General features: G+C 42.4%; 1 protein-coding gene across 1 annotated transcript; it reads right to left on the reverse strand.

The window, feature by feature from the left end:
- On the reverse strand, positions 1-24992 carry mypn (myopalladin). The gene is made up of 23 exons (XM_034225823.1): positions 24736-24992; positions 22160-23275; positions 17079-17254; positions 16949-17000; positions 16422-16866; positions 16252-16326; positions 16027-16168; positions 15113-15136; positions 14626-14742; positions 13799-14549; positions 11996-12273; positions 11761-11849; positions 10825-11585; positions 10606-10738; positions 9386-9463; positions 3952-4173; positions 3721-3870; positions 3557-3636; positions 2775-2901; positions 2488-2695; positions 2203-2368; positions 1517-1650; positions 1-1409 (listed from the first exon to the last, which is right to left on the reverse strand). Exons 2-23 carry the CDS (start codon positions 23272-23274, stop codon positions 1231-1233), a joined length of 5502 nt encoding a protein of 1833 aa, XP_034081714.1. The 5' UTR covers position 23275; positions 24736-24992; the 3' UTR covers positions 1-1230.
- Between the last annotated feature and the right edge of the window lie 339 nt (positions 24993-25331).

Consider the following 25331-nt stretch of genomic DNA (forward strand, 5'->3'; position numbering starts at 1 on the left):
TTTGAATAAATATAACTTTATTCTGAGAAGGACAAAACTATTTTACAATGTGCAACTTTACATCAGTTGAGTATGTGCTTTACAACTTTTCTTCAATGTTTCAAACATGTTTAATTTATTTTTTTGTATCAAAGTTAAATTATAACTTCTCTAAGATTCATTTAAAAATGTTGGAGTTAAAGCAAAGCCAACAATTTTATCAAAAAACAAATAGCTTTTAAGTCTCCTATGTCTCATTCCTCAGGTAATACATTTGGAACTGTAGATACAAATGTAGATACAAATGTAGATACAACGTTGTCAGTAAAAGAAGAATGAAATCACCATATTTGTATTATTATGACCGTGAGCAGACAGTGTTTTTAAGGGATACAGTATGACATCTTCATCAGCCATTGGCATGCATGCACATGAAAAATGGTGCAAAAATATCAACTAGTGATGAACGTCAACAACTTATTTAGGCTTATGTAGAAAGAATCCCACCTTGCTGGAGCCATTTAAAGAAAGTGCACTAAATGACACTATACATTAAAATGTTCATTGCTATACTCTAACCTATTTTTTATATTCATTTTAAAATAAACTATTACTACCAGTACAGGTATCTTATTCGCAATAAAAATAAGGGGGGTTTCAATAGGACATTTAAGAACTGATGTTAAAACAACTCCCTTGCTACTATAGCTAATATGATGTAGAAAACAAACGTCATAGAACACTATTCCACTGATGGCTCATGAGCTAAGACTTTGCAAAACTTTTTTTTTCTGTATGCGAAACACTCGACTTGAGTAAATAGGAATGGTGACAAACCCACTATCAGTGCTGATCGCTTTAACACAATCTTTCTTTGCCATTCTTTCATGAGTGTATCAATTGGGGCGGTGTTGGCGAAGTCCTTAGGGACTTGGCTTGGCAACTGGAAGGTCACCAGTTCAAGTCCCGGAAAGACAAAGTGCTACCGAGGTGTCCCTGAGCAAGGCACCGTTCCCTACACTGCTCCCCGGACGCCGTACATAATGGCAGCCCACTGCTCCTAACATTAGGATGGGTCAAATGCAGAGAAACCGTTTTGTTACATAGTACCTGTACTGCGTAATGACAATAAGTTGATTCTTCCTCTTCTTCTTCTTCAAAAGCATCACACAAAGCACATGACAATTTGCTCTACTGGTTTAAACTCAGGGAGGCCTCAGCACATGCCCTGAGGTTCACCATGCTGCAGGTTCACAGCTCCTCGCTCTCCAGCATGGCCTCACGAGGGGAGCTGGAGAACAGGAAGGGGTTGTTGTCTGACGTGGGGAAAGCTGACTTGATGTCGAGCCCCTGTCCCGTCAGAGCTGCGTAGCAGCTGCCTGTGCGCGGAGCTTTTTTCATGGATGCAGGGATGCTCTGATGCCACTGTGCTGGAGGCGCAGCAGATAGCTAGTATTACTACTTCGAGTGACAAACTACAAAATTTGGCAACATTCTTATTAAAGCTGATAGTTTTACAGCTATAAAAGATATTCACCATAGATATCAAGCCTGCAGGTACAGGAGGAAATTCCAGCCTCGTTTTTTGCTGATACTGTGTACCAGCCGGCATCCTCTTTAGTTGTTGGCTGGATGAGGAGACACACATATCCTGTTGCATCCTGTGTCATGCTGAAATAAACAGATCATGGAGAATTCATTCCAATTCCAATAAAGATCTTTGAAACTATTAAATATATTTTTAGGCATGGGGTTTTAAAAAGGTACAGTAGCTGGCATGTCTTCTAGCCCCAAGCTTAGAGAAACAGACAGGATAAGCTAGTTTAGCAACTAGCTTAGCAATGTACTGCTGTGGATTGGAGCAGCATCAAAACATATCTCAGTGTTCTGCAAGGTAAAATCACTCTATATGTTAAGTCTGGTGGCTTGAAGAAAGCATAGATAACATTTCAGTTCCCTGTTGGAGAGGGCTGTCTGACAGGAAGGTACAGAAGATCAATTATTCTAAATAAAGCATTGACTAAAATGGGTTTTGCAACTGCCCTCGTCGAATGCAGTACATTGCTTTATTTCCAAACCGGTACTTTAATTTTCTAATTGCCACCATCTACTGTAGGTAATACACCGACTACGGATAAGCACCTCATACAACCCCACTTCATAACATTCATACGTGTGCCTTTAGTACATGATACCGACACAAAGCCTTTTACTCCTACTCACCTGATCCTGTCCTTAGTTCTAGGAATGGTCTCATTGTCTTTCTTCCAGAAGATGAGTGGAGGGGGCATACCAACCACCCGACACTCCAGCCTGACTGGAGTCCCTTCAGGAATACCCATGTTCTGCAGCTTCTCCACAAACTCGGGCGAGTGCTTCATCTCTTTCTCTACAGCGGACATTCATTGTATTACTGGAACTTACAAACAAGCCACATCACAGTCAAAATAACTGATTTGCTTATGATGAGTAATTTGTTCATTTTCTTTGACTGTTTCCAGCCCTTACCTATAACTTTTAGCTCCAGACTAAAGGAGCTCTGCCCTGCTTTGTTGCTTGCAATGCACGTGTATGTCCCAGCATCATTCTGCGTCAGAGGATCAATGACCAGAGAGTGGACGCCATTCTCCCGCACCAGCATCTTGTGCAGAAGATCCGGATAGATTGGCCTCCCGTTGACCAACCACATCAGCTCTGGGTTAGGGAGGCCGCTCACCTGGAGCACATCGAAATGTTAAAGGAAGGTGAGGCAAACATGAAATACTTTTGTATTACATTAAGGACCTGCTGCCTACCTTACAGTCTAGCCTACATAGTCTGCCCTCGTGAGCCAGCATGTCCCCCGGAGCCTGGAGGAAGTGAGGCTGGAAAAAGCGCTCCTGGGTTTGCTCACTCTCAACTTCCTGTATGCGGGCTCGCACCCTGTGAAAGGTGAGCAGCATGTGATGTATGGAGGACGGAACCAAAGTATAGTACATCCATGCATGCCTCCAACAACCCATAGGAGATAAAATGACCCCAGGTCACACTTTGAATGACAGCACCCTCATTTGTATTATGAAGAAGAAGAAATACATGGCAAAATAAAACAGAAATAGATAAGTTTGAAGAATATAAATAGGGGGCAAAATACTGAAATAAACATAAATATCTCAAATAAATTAGTAAATGAAAACATGTGTCACTACATGTTATAATTAATATTAAAGAAAGAAAATGTAATAAGAGTAAATAAATAGGGAAAGTAACTAAATGAAGACGCAAACTAAAAACAGAACTATACATGTATGTTGTTGTTTTTTTAATAATTATTAATGGCTACATCTATTTGCTATGGTTTAGGTACATTTTATGGCATTTTTAATTTTTTTTAAAGCCATTTACTTCCTGCCAACACAGTTATGGGGCCAAAAACCAGCTTAGACATGTATCCAGTATAGACTTAATTGTGGCGTATGCTAACACGTTTGTATTGATCATTAAATAGGATTATTATCAGGAAGTAAGATCAGAACTTGGCTGGTTCCTCATGCTGCAAGTCTTCTTACCTCTGCGTCTCACACTGCACACTGCTCACCTCTGAGAGCTAATAGGTGTCATTCGGTTTCGGGGAGGTCCCGATTGGACAATCAAATGACCCGAGCAGCTGATCCGTCCCTGTTGGTCATTAAATATCAAACATCAGGAAGTGCAGCTGGAGGGAAACTGTTGAGAACATAAACAGGAAGTGTGAAGTATCACCTGAGGATTAGATGCCATGATGGTGTAGTTGCCATCGTCGTCTTGGGTGGTGGTCTCTATGTGAAGAGCACAGGTCCCGTCCCTCTCCCTTATTTTCTTGTAATGGACGTTCTTCCTTAACACCTGCTTGCCATCCTTGAACCAGTACACCTTTTGAGACACAGAGGATGTGGATGATAAAATGATAAGGATGAGCGTGACAGATCATGTTGCATACGGTTGACCTCTCACCTTTGGAAAAGGGATTCCCACTACTTTACATGAGAAAGTGACGGGCACGCCCTCCATGGCCCTGTAGTTCTTCAGTTTTCTGTCTAATATGGGCGCGATGCATCTCCCTGTAGGGACGTCATCGTGTTGCACCTCATCGTCCGATTCCTCCACCGGCGTCCGCTCCAAACGGAATTCAATCTCGCTCATAAGTCTCTGCTCAAAATTGGACACTTTGTACTCCTTGGAAAAGAAAAAATAACAACAAAAAAGTCACGTTGCACTAGATAGACGATTGACTAACTGGGATAAGACACAAATGCTTCTGAAAGGAATGCAACAATCAGGAACATGAGACAACGTGCATCTTTGATCATTTAGCAACCGTTAAAGTAACAATCTGCAATTCAAACAGAGAGGTACAGATTGTGACTTTAAACCACAAGATGATGAGAATCATGCAGTTGCATCTGCCTGACGGCATCATTCCTGGTTGGTCAAAACATGTTGCTCATCCAACCATAAAATAGGGCTGAAGGTAAAACAGTGAACAGAGAAGATGAACCTGTGAAAAGTGTGTGAAATGTAAAGACAGTATTTACTTAATGAAAGGCTTTATTTCATTTGGTATTAAATGTATGTAGTTCATAATGAATTTACTGTTAACAATGTTATGATGATGAATAATGTTTACTAATTATTAGTAATGCTGTAATTTGGGTTATTTTGGTTTGTGTAATATGAAATCATTATTTTAGAAATGATATACGTATATCATAGCTGATGCAAGAAATAAACAATTACAAGTACAATCATTTAATATTATATATAAAATTTATATATTTTAAAATAATAACAATAAAGTTATATACTATATTAACTTTTTGATACAAAAAATTATATATCTAAATATTGTTTATACATGATTTAATACGATGTGTTAACCAATTAATAAGGTATTGTAATGATGAGTTGCAATTTACACTGAACAAAAATATAAATGCAATACTTTTGTTTTTGCTCCCATTTTTCATGAGCTGAACTCAAAGATCTAAAACATTTTCTATATACACAAAATAACAATTTCTCTCAAATATTGTTCACAAATCTGAACAAATCTGTGATAGTGAGCACTTCTCCTTTGCCGAGATAATCCATCCCACCTCACAGGTGTGGCATATCAAGATGCTGATTAGACAGCATGATTATTACACAGGTGTGCCTTAGACCCCGGCCACACGAGGACGAAAACGGCTAAACGCATAGGATTAACGCAAACGCAATCGCAAACAAGCTTCCGTCCACACGCAATAGTTATCCGGATAGTGTCTGCCCACACGAGACCGCTCCGTTTAGCTCCAACCGCTGGAGAAGCTGCAGTACATATGCAGGAGCCTGTACGTGGCGCTGTAACTTCCTCCACAAAAGCAGCGAAGAAGCATGGTTGTCATGGTTGCCCTTCTGTTTATTCTCCGCGGTGGGGGCCGAGGGAACCGGGCAGAGTTTTTCGCCAGTCAACGTGTATTAAAGTTTAAACCTACCGACAAAATTATAAAAGTGCCGGTCAAAGGTCTTCTTTGTTATTTATTGAGCTTTAAAACAAATGAATAACGACTCTATATAATATAATAATAAAAATACATGGAGCCTCTCTTTTTCCACCCTCTCTTTGGACAGCGTCAGTGTCTGTCTCATGCAGCAGCTGATCCAGTAATGAGTGACCCGGCCGACAGTAAAAATAAACATATTTATAACTAGTTTAGGTAGTTTGAGAGGTGTCTCCGTCCTGTCAGATTAGACTTCACTCGCGTTTATGTCCATATCGAGAGAAAGATACATAATCTGAATTCAGTGTGCAGTTTACTTTGACGCGGGGGTGAGCAGCAGTATCAGAAAATGATCGCTGAAGCTGCAGTACATATCCACAAAAGCAGCGAGTAAGATCCCCCCGGATGTGTAAGTCTGCTGTAGATGTTGCACAAAGAACTGTAGCATGGTCAGTAGCGTCCGGAGCACGATAGCAACTCTGCGATCCGCCATTGTTGTTGTTGTTGGTGGCGAAACACATCAGCAATGGCGCGGGGTACGCGGAGGTGAGCAGCAGAGGTGGGGAGAGGCGGGGCTATTGCGCAATCATTATCAGAAAATGATCGCTGAAGCTGCAGTATATATCCACAAAAGCAGCGAGTAAGATCCCCCCGGATGTGTAAGTCTGCTGTAGATGTTGCACAAAGAACTGTAGCATGGTCAGTAGCGTCCGGAGCACGATAGCAACTCTGCGATCCGCCATTGTTGTTGTTGTTGGTGGCGAAACACATCAGCAATGGCGCGGGGTACGCGGAGGTGAGCAGCAGAGGTGGGGAGAGGCGGGGCTATTGCGCAATCATTATCAGAAAATGATCGTATAGGGCGCACACACGGAGCTGTTTGACCCCCCAGAGCGTTGCGTATGCCGTTCTATCTACCTTGGGACCCGTTATCGTTTCCTCAGTCGTTTAGTGCCATATGCGGTCGTCCTCGTGTGGCCGAATGGTCGTTTTTGTCCTCGTGTGGCTGCAGCCTTAGGCTGGCCACAATAAAAGGCCACTCTAAAAATGTTCAGTTTTATCACACAGCACAATGCCACAGATGTCGCAAGTTTTGAGGGAGCGTGCAATTGGCATGCTGACAGCAGGAATGTCCACCAGAGCTGTTGCCCGTGAATTGAATGTTCATTTCTCTACCATAAGCCGTCTCCAAATGCGTTTCAGAGAATTTGGCAGTACATCCAACCGGCCTCACAACCGCAGACCACGTGTAACCACACCAGCCCAGGACCTCCACATCCAGCATGTTCACCTCCAAGATCGTCTGAGACCAGCCACTCGGACAGCTGCTGCAACAATCGGTTTGCATAACCAAAGAATTTCTGCACAAACTGTCAGAAACCGTCTCAGGGAAGCTCATCTGCATGCTCGTCGTCCTCATCGGGGTCTCGACCTGACTCCGGTTCGTTGTCGTAACCGACTTGAGTGGGCAAATGCTCACATTCGATGGCGTCTGGCACGTTGGAGAGTAGGGCTGCACGATTTTGGGAAAAAATCTAATTGCGATTTTTCTGACAAATATTGCAATTACGATTCGAATTGCGATATTTGTTTTTAAGCGACCCAACGGAAGTTTATTGTAAAATATGGCCATAACTCGAGTAGCATGAAGCTGCAGCGTCGGAGACAGCAGTTACAGGACTGCACTTGTAGAACCGCACACACAGGTCCGACGGAGCACGTCACGGTGGCACGTGACGGAGCACGTTCACATGAACGCCTGAAGCCCTTCAATGCAGTGCGCAATCTAACCCTTCCCTTCCCCCCATCCTAACCCTAACCACTCCCTACCTTTTTACCTTTTTACCTAATCCTAATCTTCCTTCCTCCCTCCCAAACCTCAATGTTTCAATGTTGATATGACGTAATTTAAATTAAATACAGGGTTTTAATTTAAAGCAGTTTTATTCTGAAAAACCCGAAAGTTCACTAACTATTAATTTAACACTTTTATTCTGAAGATTCTTCATTTCCGGTTAGCATTAGCATGTGGCTAACGTTTTGAAAACCGTGAAATGACATGTGATGTTGTACACTAAACACACTGGGTTTAACACTCATTTATTGACGCTGGAATAACATTTTATCAGAATTATTTATATACATATATTAATAATATAAGATATAATATGTTACTTTATATATACAGTCTATGGTAAGTACACAACATAATACGCAAAACAACTAGGGTCGTGGGAGTGCGGTCCTGAGAGTTCAGCCTCCGACGCTGCAGCTTCATACTATTGCATAACTCCGGCTAGGAAGGTCGTATCAACGTGCTCCCGTCTCTAGCACCCCCGCAGCCCGAGCTACGAGTGAAAAAACTAAAGTTACATGAAACTTCCGTTGGGTTGCTTTAAAGTCAAGCTTCAGTTTAAGATTCACCCTGTAATAGAAACATGTGATGGAGCATTACTAACCTGATTCAAATGGTTTGTTTCCCCAAACCATCTAGGAAAGCTCCATTGGAAGCCATTTGGAAAGGGCAGGCACTTTCAAAAGCACTTGGCAGGTGATTGGATCAATCTGTCTATCACCTTCTATCATGGGCTACTTCTGATTGATTAACAATGGCTGGTACATGTGGAGCACAGCACTTCCGATTGGTGTGGATGACTGACACACAATAAAAAAAAATTGTTTTAAATTGTTTAAAAAATACAAAAAAATTGTAAAAACAAAAAATCGCAGGCTTTGCGATTTGATAATCGCATCATTTAAAATCGGGATTTCGATTTAAAATCGATTAATCGTTCAGCCCTATTGGAGAGGTGTTCTCTTCACGGATGAATCCCGGTTTTCACTGTTCAGGGCAGATGGCAGACAGCGTGTGTGGCGTCGTGTGGGTGAGCGGTTTTCTGATGTCAATGTTGTGAATCGAGTGGCCCATGGTGGTGGTGGGGTTATGGTATGGGCAGGCATATGTTATGGACGACGAACACAGGTGCATTTTATTGATGGCATTGTGAATGCACAGAGATACCGTGACGAGATCCTGAGGCCCATTGTTGTGCCATTCATCCACGACCATCACCTCATGTTGCAGCATGATAATGCACGGCCCCATGTTGCAAGGATCTGTACACAATTCCTGGAGGCTGAAAACATCCCAGTTCTTGCATGGCCAGCATACTCACCGGACATGTCACCCATTGAGCATGTTTGGGATGCTCTGGATCGGCGTATACAACAGCGTGTTCCAGTTCCTGCCAATATCCAGCAACTTCGCACAGCTATTGAAGAGGAGTGGACCAACATTCCACAGGCCACAATCAACAACCTGATCAACTCTATGCGAAGGAGATGTGTTGCACTGCGTGAGGCAAATGGTGGTCACACCAGATACTGACTGGTTTTCGGACCCCCCCAGATGCATTTATATTTTTGTTCAGTGTATATTAGCAATCCATATCCAGTTTGCAAACTAATTATTAAAAATTAACAGAATTATAGTATGAATATACAGCTTATTAAGGAAGTAAACAAAAAGTGTGACAGTTTGTAAAAATACTTTTTTGTGTTGCGAAGAAGAAAGATTTCCATTTTGGTATTTTGGTCAAATCTGAAACGCAAACAGAAAAAAGAGGCTGCAAGCTTCAGTGGGGGAAATGTGAAATGGTTTAGTGAAACTGGAGATAACTCCACTACACGCAAGATAACTGACATTTCATTAGCTTAATGCATTCTAACCCTACAATTATTTTTACGAGATTATTCGTGCAGGTTATATTAGTGCAGAGGCTTGAATGCGAGATTAGATATTTATTATCCGTGGTATTTAGAGTAGAGTGTCGTAATCTTGTTCTGACACATTTTATTAACCCATACAGCCTGGAGCAAAGCCGTGCTTGGGACGGGGGTCCTTGTACCTCATCATAGGTAAAGGCAGTAGCAGGAATGTTTGGTCCAAGGGGTCTGCTCGCTGTTTTCCCCTCATTACTCAGCTTCTATGAGAGGGATAGGGATGGATGATGAACACCAACTGAGACACACACACACACACACACTCTACAACAAACATCAATAACACACACACACACACTAATTGTTAAGAGCGTGCGTGATTTGTTAAGCTACATAGACACATAACAAGGAATGACTGGGGAGGGAATGATGGCTGATGCTGAATAAAATCAAGTCCCTCACTGCCTCAGAGTCAATGCTTTTGTCATCTGACACGTATGTATTCATTTCAACATGAATACATGAGAATAAACCTGGAGACAAATGAGAATGCAGCACAGTTGTGGTTAATATACAGTAACATTTATCCTTTAAAGGATCAAATAAATTGATTGCAACAGTTGGTTAGTTAAAATGTGACAACATACATATATACGTGTCAACAAACATGATGATCAATAGACACAGTAGACTCAGTTTTATCTGAGCAGGGATGTAATGGATGTTGAAGTCCACTTTATATGTATCTAAAGGGGCCCTATTATGTTTATTTTCAGGATCATATTTGTATTTTGTGCCTCTACTGTTTACATGCTTTAATGTTCAAAAAGCACAATAGGACCCCTTTAAGGAGAAACTCCAGATTGAATAGTTATATTAATTTATGAAAACCATTTAGTGTATTACAAGTTGAATGTATAAACAAAACCCTCACGTTGTAAAATTCCCTACATTTTACATAACTCAGGTGTAAAAGAAATAAATATTAATTTGATAAATATCACCATGAAACTTTCACAGTTGATTACCTACATTAAGGGGAAAACACCTATCAAGTGTTTTCATTTTGTACTGTTTAAATATGCAAATGATCCACTATGTAATGCTTACTTGTGGAGAAATCTACATACGCAAATAGACATTTTTTGGGGATGTTTCATTTCCACTAGTCTCAAAGAAAATATGCTCTGTGAGCAAAACATCCCAAGTTCTCAGAATTGACAGTGCATGCAAAAATGTTTTATCTGAATAAATTGGATTTGCAGATTTTGGGCTGAGCTTAATCTTGTCAAATATTTGTTGTGTATGTAAATTGATTGTATTAATATATGTATGACCAACTACGTCTCTACAAGTCAAAAAGTTAGAATCTATCCGAGCTGCAGAGCTGGAGACTGCTTGTTACCTGTTGATGTGCAAAATGTTGAGTTTCGTCTCTAAGTCGAAGCTTTTTCTCAATGTCCTGGAGGATATTCTCTCTGCTTTCCCGAATGTCTTCATATGACGGGATGCGTGCCTTTTGCATGCTCTTTTTTAGCCTGAGGAGACAGAAGGGAAAAAAGGTTTTAGAAGATTGGACAGTTCACTAATCTGATGAGCGTTGGTCAGAGAGGGGAGGGCGTACCCCATGGGAGCTCCCCTGGGCAGGCCCATAGAGTTGGTGGGCTGAGTCGGGGTCAGGGAGGGCAGGACGGAGCTCAGGAACGCCACAGGGTTCTGAATGGGGCTGGAGGTGGAGGTGGAGCTGCTGGAGGTGGGAGAGGAGGCCTGGAGGGGCGACTGGGTTCGCATGGCGTACATGCTGCTCAGGTAGGGCGGCGACAGAGGTGTGGGTGAGGACACGAGAGACTGAGGGCTGGTGGGAGACTTGAGCACCCTGGTGGTGAAGGTCCCGGATGGGGGGGAGAAAGGCGGGAGGGTGGGGGAGCTGGCGGAGGAGGAGTTGAGCTCAGCGGCCAGTTCCTGGAGAAGAGGGACCGGAGATTCTGTCGGGGAAGGACTCCTGACCGGGGAGAAGCTCTGGGCTGCTATGAACTCTTTAGGCCGGGCGTAGCTGAAGGAGTGAGAGGTGGGGGTGAGGTTCATGAGGGAGGCGTGGGTGCTTCTCAGGAAGGGAGCAGGAGAAGTGACCGAGGACAGATCTGTTAAGGCTGCGCTAAACTTTGGTGCAAAAGCAGAGAAAAACTGCGGTGTAGGGGGAGTTTTGGCGAGAGCTGCAGGGGTCAGGTTGAGGTGGGAGGCATGGATGGTGTTCATCTGGGTTACATGAGCTATGCTGACGGGTGGAGCTGTTTTCAGCTGTGGGGCAGGTGGAGGGGAGGTCACCAGGGAGGAGGTCATGAGCTGAGCCTGGGGGTGAGACTGAGGCTGGGGGTGTGGGGGAGACTGGGGCTGGTGCTGGGGCAGAGACTGAGGCTGGGGCTGGTGCTGGGGCAGAGACTGAGGCTGGGGCTGGTGCTGGGGCAGAGACTGAGGCTGGGGCTGGTGCTGGGGCAGAGACTGAGGCTGGGGCTGGTGCTGGGGCAGAGACTGAGGCTGGTGCTGAGGCAGAGACTGAGACTGGTGCTGGGGCAGAGACTGAGGCTGGTGCTGGGGCAGAGACTGAGGCTGGGGCAGAGACTGAGGCTGGGGCTGGTGCTGAGGCAGAGACTGAGACTGGTGCTGGGGCAGAGACTGGTGCTGGGGCAGAGACTGAGGCTGGGGCTGGTGCAGAGACTGGGGCTGGTGCTGAGGCAGAGACTGAGACTGGTGCTGGGGCAGAGACTGAGGCTGGGGCAGAGACTGAGTCTGGGGGTGTGGGGGAGACTGAGGCTGGGGATGGAACTGAAGCTGAGACTGATGTTGTGGTTGCGGCTGGGGCTGAGGGTGAGGCTTTGGTTGGGACAGAGTCTGGGGTAGGGGGTGAGACTGAGGCTGGGGCAGAGATGGTGGCTGAAGTTGGGCCTGGGGCTGAGGCTGAGGTTTTGGTTGGGACAGAGGTTGGGACAGAGGGTGGGGGGGTGTTTGAGGTTCAGGGTCCTGCTGCTGCTCCATGAGGACCTGGTTGTGCAGAATCCGCAGCTGGGTCGGGTCCCTGTTGATCAAAGCAAAACTACATTTAAAGAACAGCCAAAAAACGACACTATACATGGTGAGAATCAGAGCGGCTCAGTACACTGCTCTCATAAATTAAGTCCACGCTATAAACCCAGCAGGACTGAGCCAGAGTCAGCACGAAGAACACTCTGCCCATGTATGGACTACAAACAAGTAGCCTGCAAAACAAGCTCTACGCATTTCCAGCTTTCATACTTAACTGGTAATTATTTTAGTTATTAGGATTACTGCAAATTAAGCTTACGCTAAATAAATTGTCATATTTATCTTTGTATTTTAAGCATAACGGGTACATAGCAGCTAATCAAACCCTTCAAGATTTTGTTTACAGCATTATCTGATATATTAGATAAACATAAACGCATAAAAGTACACTTACAAATAGAAAACGCCATCCCTAGTTTTTGAAAGCTGAAAGGTCCACATTTGAAGTCCGCCTGTGTTCATGTATGAGTTGCATCTGATTACAGCGGTGAGATGAGCCAGAGGAGGAGCAGGACCCCCCCCCCAACTTCAACACAGCCCAGCTGATCTACTTTGATACTGACAAACTGTGGACCCAATATGGATAACTAATCATACTATAACTATACCATGACTGCTCTAGACCATTCTGACAGAAAGGCTTTAACAATAACGCATTTTCCATTTCCAATTATTGTGTCCAAAATAATTTATGGTAATGGTATTATTGCTATATCTATAAAGAATGTGAATTAATTATTTTAATACTTCCAGTCAAAGTCAGTTGAATATCTATATTAAGGGAAAACATTTATCAAGTTTTGAATAACAACTGTTTGGATTTTCTATTGTTTAATACTGCAAATGATCCACTATGTAATACATCTACGAACGCAAATAGACCATGTTAGTAGACTCCTACATTTTTTGGGATGTTGCATTTCCACTAGTCTCAAAGAACATATGTTTTCTAAGCAAAACACCCCAAACTCTCAGAATTGACAGTGCATGCAAAATGCTTTATCTGAATTCATTGGATTTACAGATTTTGGGCTGAGCTTAATCTTTTAAAATATGTTTTGTTAATGTAAGTTGTTTGCATTATTATATTTAAGTCAAAAAAGTTAGGAATCTATCCGAGCTGCAGAGCTGGAGACTGTCGGTACCTGTTGATGTGCAAAAATGTTGAGTGTCGTCTCTCAGTCAAAGCTTTTTCTCAATGTCCTGGAGGATAATGTCTTTGCTTGATGATATTATTGCTATATCTATAAAGAATGTTAATTAATTATTTGAATACTTCCAATCAAAGTCATCTTTCATTTGTTTAATGTGCGCTTTGTCTCTTTTTTGGCTAATTATTACAACATCAAATAAGAGTGTTTCATTGACAATTTGCTAGATAATTTTCACGATCGTATCCTATGTATTATTAGCATGATATCATGATTTAATATTATACAGTATATTGAAACATCCTGGTTTCATAGTCTCAGCACAAGGCTGAAAGTCTGATCTGCTTCTTTATCAGCTCTACTCACAGTTTGGGTTTAGCCCGCACAGGTGGAGGTTCCCTGTTGAGCGACATGTTGGGGTCTTCATCACACTGACTGCTGGACGTGTCACTCTGCTCCTCCTCCTCCGGCAGTCTGAAGTGGACGCGCCGAGACCCGGAGCGGGAGTGTTTGGGTTTCGTTCGAGTCTTCAGGCAGGAGTTTGGAGGGGGGTCGGGCAGGGGCAGCACGATGAGGCTCCCATTCTGATGGTTAGGGGTCACCTTCACTGTGGCGCTGGTGTCGGGTGGTGTCACTGAAGGCGTGGGCGCTTCCTGCTCTGCTACCGTCCCAACAGAGAATGGATAAGTGAAGGGTTTCAGGTAGGAGAGCGCCTGTCTGCTGCTCTGTGGTTCTGCACCTGCTCCACTGGGTGAAGGATGGTTCTGATGGAGGTTGATAGGATCTAAGTTGGGGGTGCTGGTGCTGCGAGAGTTGAAGTTGCTGATGAGGCTGGAGGGCTCCAGGCTGGGGAGACTGGAGCGGAAGGGGTCTGGGCGCAGCATGCTGGATCCAAGGGGGTCCAAACGGAGGGTGCTGGTGCTCAACGGGTCCAGGCGTACGCTGCTGGAGATGAGAGGGTCCAGGCGGATGGTGCTGGAGTGGGGCTTGACGCTGGTGGTCATATTAACCTTTGGTTGAAGGTTTACAGGGGGGGCGGGGGAAGGTTCTTGGCTTCGGTTTGGCTCCAGCATCGAATTGCTGGAAGGCCTCACATGGTTACTGTTGCTGGGATTGCCTGATGAGAATTACAGGTGTCAATATTGCACTTTTATAAGAATACATCAAATCTGGAAGTAAACCTTAAGTGTTACCTGTGACCCTCAGTGCTGCAGCGCTGGACACGGTTCCATAATTGTTGCTTGCTGTACAAGTAAACATCCCTGAATCTTCAGGAAAGACCTCAGCAATGACCAGAGTGCATATGTCCTCTAGAAGTAGTAAAAAATAAATAAATAATCACATAATCAATTGGCATGGTATCTTATTAACTTTAAACAGAGAAAGATACATGACTTGTGTTTCGGATGCCTTGCAGTGAGGTTACTGAGAGTGTGTGTGCAGCTACAGTAAGGCAAGTTGCAGTGATCTGCCATAGTGTTTTCACTCAGGATGAGAGACGACCTTATATGGTCCACACTCAGAGAACAGCAGCCCTGGTTTACTGAAGAAGAGCAGGAGCTCTCGCCAAGGACTATAAACACTTGCAGATTAATATGTACACACTGCAGCATCATATACAGACAGGCAGCTGCTTTAGTGCAGTCAACATCTTGTGACTGATGAGGATTTAGTGTGTACCTGATTCAGCTGGAGACCTGGGCTCTGGAACAGAAACAAAAACCATTATCGTTATGAAAACGCAATAAATATTCTGCACTTCTCAGAGAATTGTTATTATCAGTTATCAGAAAGCATAAACTATTGATGCAAGTTGATTTTCATTCGTTTTTTTCCCTTAAGAAATAAAAAAATTGTATTTATGACAGAAACATTTCAAAACTTTTATGACAATATACAGTTTACAGTATTTGAAATTCCTTTAAAGTACTATGCATATATTTGAGCTCTTAGGACTCATCACCCCGCCTTTAGTCCATACATTACAAAATCAGGCCTTGGAAGAAAAGAGTACATTTAAAAAACTATTTTTTACTTGCAATGAAAGTCAGTTCTTACACTCAATAAGGCGATAAACATAATAGTATTGTGTTAAATTAAGCATCACTATTTATTTACTATGTTCTTCCCAGCAACACCAAGGTTTTAGAGAACATTAAACTGCAAGAATCTGTATTCAATTGACTTATTTAGGAAACAATGAAGTCTTTACATTTGAATTCATTCACAATTAAGAAAAACGAATATGAAACAAGGAATGACATGTTATTTTTATAGTTGTAATTAATTTGTATATCATTATTACTTGCTCAGGCTTCCCTTTTCCTGCCTGTCTCTTCTTTATGAGTTAAATATACACTCATACACATACAGAGACACCTAACATAACCACCCTTTTGAAACAACAAGTGCTTTTACTAATTGTCAGCTTGTTTTATTGGCTTGATTTTGTGTGTTTTGTCTCATTAGTCTATATTCATGATTCCATCTATTATTATGTACTGTAGTTTTACATCTCACCTCCTTTGTCCTTTTCACCAATACAAAAAACATTACCACTTTCCACAATATGACAGTAGTGTGGCAGAGCTTACTTTTCTGCAGGATCCTGTGTTCAGGAGAGTCCTCTATGAATGTTCCATCTCTGTACCAGTCCACTCGTGGTGACGGCACCCCTTTCACACGGCACTCTAGCACCACCAGCTGGCCTTCTGACGCAAGGAGGTCCTGCAGGCTCTGGAGGGACAACACAGGGAGTGTTACATTAATGTACACATACCAGACAGCAGCAGTGTACAGTCATCTGAAAATATCCCTACCTTTGTGAATACAGGGGCAGCCATGATAGGTTGGCCGTTCAACACTTGAGGGTAGGTGTAGGTAGAGGTTTGACTCTGATGATTAAAGACAAACACAGAGGCAGGTTGATATACATATACAAAAGTGATCATTGTTGTTATAGAGGAAGGCAGTGTTTGAGCTCTTCTACCTCAGGCTGGAGTGTTTGTGATGGAGGGGACAGCACAGAGGAGACCACTGAGTTCTGGAGCAGTGATAGAGCTTCTGCTGCAGCCGTCTCCACTGGAGGAGGAGGAGATGTAACAGACACCTCCTGGGCTTCTGAAAGTCCTGTTTCGCCTGGAGATGAAGTAGGAAACACCTGCACCTGCGACACTATTAGCTCTTCCAATGTTGGTTCCTCTTGAACAGGGAGTGCTGAAGGTGTTACGGATGCATTCAAAGGCTCAACGACTGAAAGTATGGTGGCTGGTGTCCTCACTGGTAGCAGAGGTTCGGGGATTATTTGGTTAGTTTGTGCAGAGACGATCTGCTCTGCTGGCTCCTCGATGGCTGCTGCAGGGTCAGATGATGGAGGGTCTTCCTCTTCCGCAGAAAGAGCTTGGCTCGATGATGGAGAAGATTTATTCTGCTGCCTTTGAAATCACAGAAATGTCTCGATTAGTGCTACAATAAGGTAGATGACACTCAAAGTTGGTAATAATTATAAAAACTCACTGTGCTACATGTTCAAATCGCTGTTCCCCATCAGAATCCGAAGAGGAGGTACCTACGGAAAACACATTTCGTCACTCAGTGTTTTAAGTGGTTTTAAGTAGCTTTAATGAAAAAGAACCAGGAGAACCACCTTCGACGTAGATCTCGGCTGACGTGGAGTCAGTGCCATAGAAGTTAGAAGCGAAGCAGGAGTAGCGCCCAGTATCTTCCTCGAAGGCCTCTGCGATGATCAGAGAGTGATGCTCTCCGTCTGTGATGATCTGGATGTCCGGGCAGTTCTCCAGCTCCTTGCCCTCACAGAACCATCTTCAATTCAAAAAGAAAGCACAAAATGCTCAGAAACACTTAGCATGTTATTACTTAAAGAAAGTTCCATATGCAATAATGTTGGAGGAAATCCTTAAAGCTGTAAACTTATCTATGGAGCTTTTAACCTGTAGTAGCGCTACCAAGCAGGGTTTTATAGGAGAGTCAATGGCTGGACAATTAAACCATTACCAAAAATGTAAAACTATAAAATGTTCCACAATAGCGATAATACATACATTTAGGCTCTGAGAAGTGTACTCCGTAGGTATATTGTGGCTTTCAAATAATGGACATTGTTGTAATTGGTATGATGCTTAAAAAGTAGCGCACATCAGTTGTATAGTGTCAAAGATTTTGTGGATGTCAATAATGCATAAGCGTTGAACTTATTAATAGAGGTAGATGAGTTATTTGATGTATTTTTAAAAGTCAGCTTTGCAAATATAAGACTAATAAGACTTGAAGTTTACATGCAATGTGTTTTGGTGAGAAACCCCTTTTTTGTCAACCTTTCAGAGAAATCTCAAAATAAAGGCTTTGATATTGCATTAAATGGATATTATAACTACTCCATTCCTATTTGTCAGGGCTGGATGTGTATAATTACTGGGACAACTATATTGTTCCTTATTGCATGTGGACATGACGTTGTGGATAGTGTGAATTTGTATAAAATGGTTTTCCTTTTAGTATGGCAACCTGACATAATGTAAAAACAAGTAATAAAACAGAAGAATAAAGTATTAAGTGTCCATGCAGCTTTAACAAAGGGAACATTTACATTTTTCCAAACATATCAATGAGCTCTTTTACTTTTATTGGTCACCTGTCTATGACTTAAGTTATAGTTCTCTTATATGACTTAAATATGAATATAGTAGGATATTTCATGATATCCTTGCTATATAATTGAAAAACCCCTTCATAGTTATCTTTTTCCTCCTCTTAACCTTCTGACACCGTTTCTGAGAATCTGCTTTCATGTGGTGCCAGTTCTCTAAAAGTGCCTCTGGCTTTCTGCCACTTTGTGGAGTTATGCTGGCTAAGAGAACAATGTTTTGATGACCAAGCCCTATCCCTTTCCCTGTAAGACAAGAAGCAACGCCAGCGTGCCAGTTTAGAGGTGCTTCAACACACTGTTGATGTTACAATATCTAAGGAGCACAAAACAGCTCACCTAGAATGTGTTGTGTCCATCAAATCTGGTGTTTTCTTATGTTGCTTTTTGCCTTTTTCCAATTAAAGGGGCCCCATTATGCAAATGTACAGGTTCATATTTGTATTTAGTACCTCTACTGTGACGTGTTTCCATGCTTTAATGTTCAAAAAGTGCTTTCTTTTTCTCAGACTACCTGTGCTGCAGGTCTGAAAACTCGGTCTGAAACCAGAGCCCAGTCAGATTAGTTAACAGCTTAGAGACAATCTGTTGGAGCGCTAGCCAAAAGAAGCCTGAGTGTAACATAGTGATGTCATTATTTCACGAAAGTAAACAAAGGACTACAATGGAAGGGTATTTAGGCAGGGGTGGGAGAGAAACTCCCTCTTGAGGGAACTTTGACATTTTAGCCTTTGCAGACCATTTACATGCACACAAACTTATTTAACACACTACAGGAAAGGGAAAGCCCCAAAAAGCATAATATGACCCCTTTAAAGGAAACCCGACTACAGTCCGACCTGGCTGATATTAAATTACAGAAATGATTCCTACCAAGTAGCATCCACTCTTTTGGAATTTAAGTTGACAAAAGTCTATTTATTCATTTTAAATATTAATAGTAAACCTTTAATTCTCTCTTTCCAACATAATGCAGAAGCATCGACGTCTACGCAAATCTATTTTGAGCAGATGAGGTGCTTTATGAAATCCAGCCAATAAACATGCAGGAATGAGGTGAGGTGTTACTCTCTGACAGGACGTCATCAGACGATCATAAATCACATCGAGTTCTTCCACCAGACTCACATTTTCATCTAAATATGCACTAAATAAAACTCCAAGGGTCAAGAAACTATTCCTCAACTACTTTTACTCAGCCAAAAGACATGGTGAGACACAGTTAATATGTCCTATTTAATAATTCCAACTTTTCAATAAGAAAATAACCCAACAGTTGTGATAGCAAACACAGATTTATCTACGATGTCTATTTTTTGATTGTTTGTTTCGCCCTTGCATTGAAAAATGTACATAATATACGTTCATGAGATATCATTGTTTTCATTTCATTTTTTTTAAATCTACAATAAACAGAGTTTTTTTTTGTTCAAGTCAGTTTCAAAAATACACACACAGTTTCTTTGGTGATAGACAAAAGCATCCAAGGAAAGTTCTATTATTCATTTGACAGTCCTTGTATATTTCATTAAAAGCTGTTTTTCACAGTATCAAAACACAAACTAGGCTCCCCATTGCTTCTCTATGCATGGAGAGGAATTCATTCCTTATTGCATTTGAAATCAAAGTGTAGTTTCCAGTGACAACACGGTAAAGATCTGTTTCCGATACTTTGGCTATAACACTGTGCTGTCAATGTCCTGCCAGCGGCTGAGCTACGTCATTCCTAATGAGTAAGGGTCTAAAAAGAAAGCATTAGTAGTAGAGTTGGTGGCTGATCTGTGATCTGCACCTGTCTGAGCTATTTTCCCTCTGGACTTCAGAACCGGAGAGGAGATTCCCTCTGGAGCCTGGGAGCTCTGACTGGCTGACCCAATCACATACGCATACAAGCACGCATAGCGCTAAACATAGACTCAGTGAACACACAATGCTGTGCCCTGACACACCGGTGACAGCACACCACTGCAAACTGATGGGAAATATGAACCTGACAACTCTATTTTCACTCAGTAAAGTCATAGTTACTAACGCAGTAGCAGGAGAAACAAGCAACAACATCACACCAAAGTCGATCAAAAGAGCGTTTTGTTAACAGAAAGCACCTTTTTTTCATTGGAATACACTAAAATTGAACTCACATCTTCAGACATGTCAAGTGTAAGACACTGGGACAGACCATATGGTTAAACAATAACTGTATAAATTATCTTACCACAGTCTTCCAGCTTCTGTCAGTAGGATCCATTATCTGACACGACTACAGCTCGCACTGTCAGGCCGGGCTAAAAATGGCCAAGAGCTACATTCTCCCCGGACACTCACATATGTTAGTGGCTCAACAATGTTGGAAGACCAACAAGACCATGCCCCCATAGTTTGAGACCTCAGCTTTACTTTTATTCAAGGCTTTGTTGTCCTCGTGATGAAGCCAGGGTTTTAGCAAATACCTAACTAAACTGCCACAAGACAAGCATTAATAAAAGTGAATTACCTCCATGTTCTTCCTCAAAATGTGCTCTGCTCACCCTGCTTCCAAAAGCAGCTAACTGCAATGAGATGTGTTCACTCCTCTCCTATTTTGGCCCAGGTTGAATGTGAATGGTCATTATTCAGGATGGCCCTTCCTTGGAATATGACGGTATTCTTCTAAAGAACGAATGACAGCTAAATGTTATTTGTCCCAGACATAACCCTGACATAAAAACAGACACTCACACCGTTCAGAATCAGCTGTTGGCAATCGCCTCAGGTCAAACTTCTGTTAGGATCCCCCAAGAAAGTAACACTCTTCATCTTGGGTCACAATTCTCAAAAGGCTTTGTAATTCCTCAGTATCAGCTCAGGCCAAGGAACAGACATGGCATCTTAAACACTTCATAAACACTCAAGTCTGACCAAAACTGTACTGTTGAGGCCCACATGCATATTTGATTGTTGAAAACTCTGATATATATTTTTGGTTGCTTATATTTGTACATGAAAGATTATAAACCATGATACATTTGATCCTGATTTGGATATTATACAGAATGGTGGACAAACATTTACACTAAACCTAAAAACATATTTTGGCCACTTGTCTACTGAAATGTATTACTGTATATTACCAGACCTAGGTGGCACAGCCAGTAGATATAAGTTATAATAGATAATAATATTGGGCTCTTGTATACCAAGGTCTTAAACAAGTCTTAAAGGAATTGAAGTAATTAATCAAAATTAAAGGCCTGAACTGGTATTAAATGTCTTAAATCAATCTTTTAAAAGTCTCAGTTAAGTTGTGGAAGTAGGACTAACAAATCAGTTTCTTCTAACGTTTCATTTTAAATCTCAAAACAATTGTTCAAATCTTTCATTTCTTTACCTAATTTAACCAATGCCTATTACATTAACTTAACACAGATCATGATAGCAGAAATATTTTGTGAAGCATGGTCCTTCATTTCAATCCGAGTGGCAATTTTCTTCAAATTCCACCATTAAAATTGTAACTTAAAATGATGTAAGTATTATTAGCAAATGTTATTTAAAGTTTTAAAAGTAAAAGTACCTATAATTCAGAATAATGGTTGCTGTGAGAGTTAAACTGTTAGATACACAACTGATTACTATTACTGAAACTGTATATTTTCCTTGAATCTTTTGCCATGTAGTACACCTTTTTATATATATATATATATATATATATATATATATATATCACTGGTCAATTAAGTCGATGTATTATATTATAAGATTTATTGTGTCTTGTATGTAAAATCCTTATTCTGTAAAGTAGCTAAAAATGTCAAATAAATGTAGTGGAGTAAAGAGTAGAAAGCAGCATTAAAAGGAAATACTTAAGGAAATACATTTGTACCAATTAGAATCCCTGCTATGACACCTAAACCTAAAACCCTCATAACATTATCTCCAAACATAATTGTTCTCAAATGGTACTTGTAAAGCACACTGGCATTTCTGCAATTCAAAGTATTCCAATAAGACAAATTAAGGCTCATGTCCTGCTGTATTATATTTCCCGCACACTAAGAAGTACTCTCAGCACTGGTTTGTCTTACCTGACTTCAGGCACAGGGAGTCCCCTAACAATGCAATCCAGCTGGACCTTGCTGCCCTCTGCAACCTCCCTGCTTTTCAGTTTGTGGATGAAACAAGGAGGCTCAGACGCAGACTCCGCGGGGTACGGAGTGTCTGTCAGGATGCAGCTTTCTGCCTCCTCTGGTGCCTCCTGGGAAACAGAATCACACTGCTGCTCCTCCTCAGTAATCCTGCTGTCCTGAAACTCCACGTGCCCAATCCCAGAGTCCAGCTGGGCCTCTGGTTGGTGGCTTACAGCGGGGCTTGGTCTCTCCTCCTCCTCCACCACCACCTCTGCCTCCACCTCCAGGGGCATGGAAGAGCGCTCTCTGTCGTCAGGGCCGAGGGGATACACCTCCCCATCCACCTGGCTCTTGTTCTGGTTCCTGCTCCGGTGGGGTTTGCTCCCTCTCTGTCGTCCCCGTTTGGAGCTGTTGGCCTTGAAGAGAGAGGAGAGCTCCTCGATGAAGTCTGCTGCCTTGTTGAGGAACTCCTTCTTGGACTGGTTCTCCATGCCGTACGGGGCGTTCTTCGCCGACCTTTCAATGTCGTTGAACCCCTCACCGGGGCCCCTTGCGTTCCTGGACATGTTTTCCTGCCGTGCGGACGCTTTATGCACCTTTCTGTCTGGTGTGAATGTTGTGTGTTGCAGTTCTTTGAGTTCAGGGGCCGGCTGGGTGAAGGGCACCATGGAGGGGGCGGCGGAAGGAGCAGGAGAGGGGTTGGCCAGGGGAACAGATGTGAGTTCAAAGGAAGAGGCTGAGGGGCTTGTGGACTGGGTTAATGGTGCGAGAGAGGCTCTGACCTCTGCCCTCTCCTCTCGAGGCTCATGTCCGATGGCCTGCCGGGCCAGGTTCACGCTCTTATCCAGCTCCTCCTGGCTGAGGAAGGCTGACAGGTCTGTGAATGTGGGATCATTGTGAGCCCCAGAGTCCTCCGCCTTGCCTTTCAGCGACCCGTAGATCTGGAGGCGTGAGGAGGAAGCGTCTGAGCGGCTCATCTCGCTGTGGCGCTGCTGGGCTCGGGCCTCTGCCAGGTAGTTCTCTCTGAGGAGCTGAGACAGTGACGGGGGCTGCTCGATGTTGTTCTCCTGCATGCTGAGGGAATAATCACAAGATTGTCAATAAATTACATTAAAAACAAGTATTCATAGGAAAATGCTCTCCGTTTCCCCACTACAGCCTATAACCACGCCATGCATTACAATTCAATGGTAATGTAACCAACTGAAATATGTAAATGCTCACTGTTATGGATCAATCAATGAAAGTACATAACCGTAAAATTACTGAAAGTGCCCGGCTATCTATCATCAAATAATACATTTTTAGATAGACAGAAAAGCTGAAATTCTATAAAGGCACAAGATCCACATTCTTAAAGGAGAACTTCGCCCAATTGAAAACTGCATACATATTCCTCGATAAGAAATTCCCAAAATATGAGTAAATTAACTCTCGTTAAGTATTTACGTTTCAGAACTCAGAACTTCCCTAAAGTCTTTCCCTATTAAATATGTTTTAAAGGAGCAGCTCCGGACTTTATACTTGACGACATCGGAAATATGAAACATACTTCTCTGGTTACTTGTTACTGGTTATCTGCTTTGATAGGAAACTAAATTTTTAAACATTTAGAATATCAAGCAAATAAAAACCTGATTGAACTCTGGGAAATTGATTAATTATTAGGAAGTAAGATATACTAATGAGCAGTAATGTAATGAATGAAGTGAATGCAGGTTGCAGTACATAGAATGAAACAGTCTTTTAGTTCACTGACATGTCAAAGATGCAGACCTCAGTCAATTAAACAAATACAAAATAAAGATCGTGTTTCGTTCCCTGCGGCTGCAATATTTAGAGCAAACATAGAACATGAGAGCAGAGACTGAAGTTAAAAGCAGGGGATATGTGGTATTAATAGTTTTTTATTTAAACCTAATTCCAGATTTCCTCTAACCAGACAGGGTATCAGCTTCATGCACTGAGAGCAGATCTGATGGGACCCCTCCACCTCGCACCAACTCTTATATGACGTTTAGACTCCACACAACTTTTCGACACTCGGCGTGAGCAAGTTCTTGAGTCCAGACATGAGATAGGGTACACATATGCTACTGACAGTCAAATCAGCACAATAAGAGAGGCAGCAATGCCCTTCCAACGGACCTGAAGCTGCAGCTGTTGTGTACATGAATCCTTTGCAAACAGGCTCCGAGCCCACCGAGTCATATCTAATAATAGCGAGGGGTCAGTTTACATGAAGAAAATCAACACAAAAAAGCAAGGCCCTTGTTATCATGATTCTGATGAGCCACAACAATTATTATTAAATCAGAAACTATAATGATCATAAGTGGGACAGTGCTGAGTGAGCAGATTAAAGGGCCCCTGGATAAACACCGGCAGGTTAAGATAATTCAATTTAACATTCACAGAAATAGACTCCAGCCCTACTGAGGCTCAATGTCAGAGGTTTTCTGAGGCTATACACAGCATATGAGGCAGTCAAAAGGAATCTGTGAACAATTAAATCAGGGGGTGGTGTGTTTTACCTTCAGAATAAGCCCCAGCGGCCCCTGGTAAATCCTCAGAGTGCACCTGTGCTCAAACAGGGAGATTCCGGTCTTCCGGCGGCTGCCACTTGGGAAAAATCTTGGACACGAGCAACTGCCAAACCTTCCCGGTTTTACCACACAGTTCACCTTGGAGAGTTTACGGGAATATATGGAGCCGTGTAGCTACGGTAACTTGTCACCAGCACAAGTAGCAACATTTGTCAGCGCAGTAGTCGCAGGTTATTTTGGGGAGGCCTGGCCCATGTTTCAGGGTGGCGTCCCAGCTCATTGGCCAGGGGGGGGGCTGCTGTAAAGAGATTCCTCCTCCAGTGCTCCGTCACAGGCCGCCATCCTACAGAATTAGAAGCCCCTTGTGGAGCCTCCCAGACACTAAGGTTCACACAGCAGATTAACAGCAATAATACACTTTGAAATGTGTGTTGCACTGTATAAAAAATAAAATAAAAAATAATGTAGTAAAAGTTATGGCAGTGGTTGTGACTGGATTCAATGTTTTTTTGGAAAAAGATTTCTTTGCAACAGATTTTTAACAGTGTTTGAGCCAAGTTACATTTTATTCACTGTGGTGCAGT

The sequence above is a fragment of the Gymnodraco acuticeps genome, unplaced genomic scaffold (genome assembly GCF_902827175.1).
Source record: "Gymnodraco acuticeps unplaced genomic scaffold, fGymAcu1.1, whole genome shotgun sequence".
In the NCBI taxonomy this organism is placed as follows: domain Eukaryota; kingdom Metazoa; phylum Chordata; class Actinopteri; order Perciformes; family Bathydraconidae; genus Gymnodraco; species Gymnodraco acuticeps.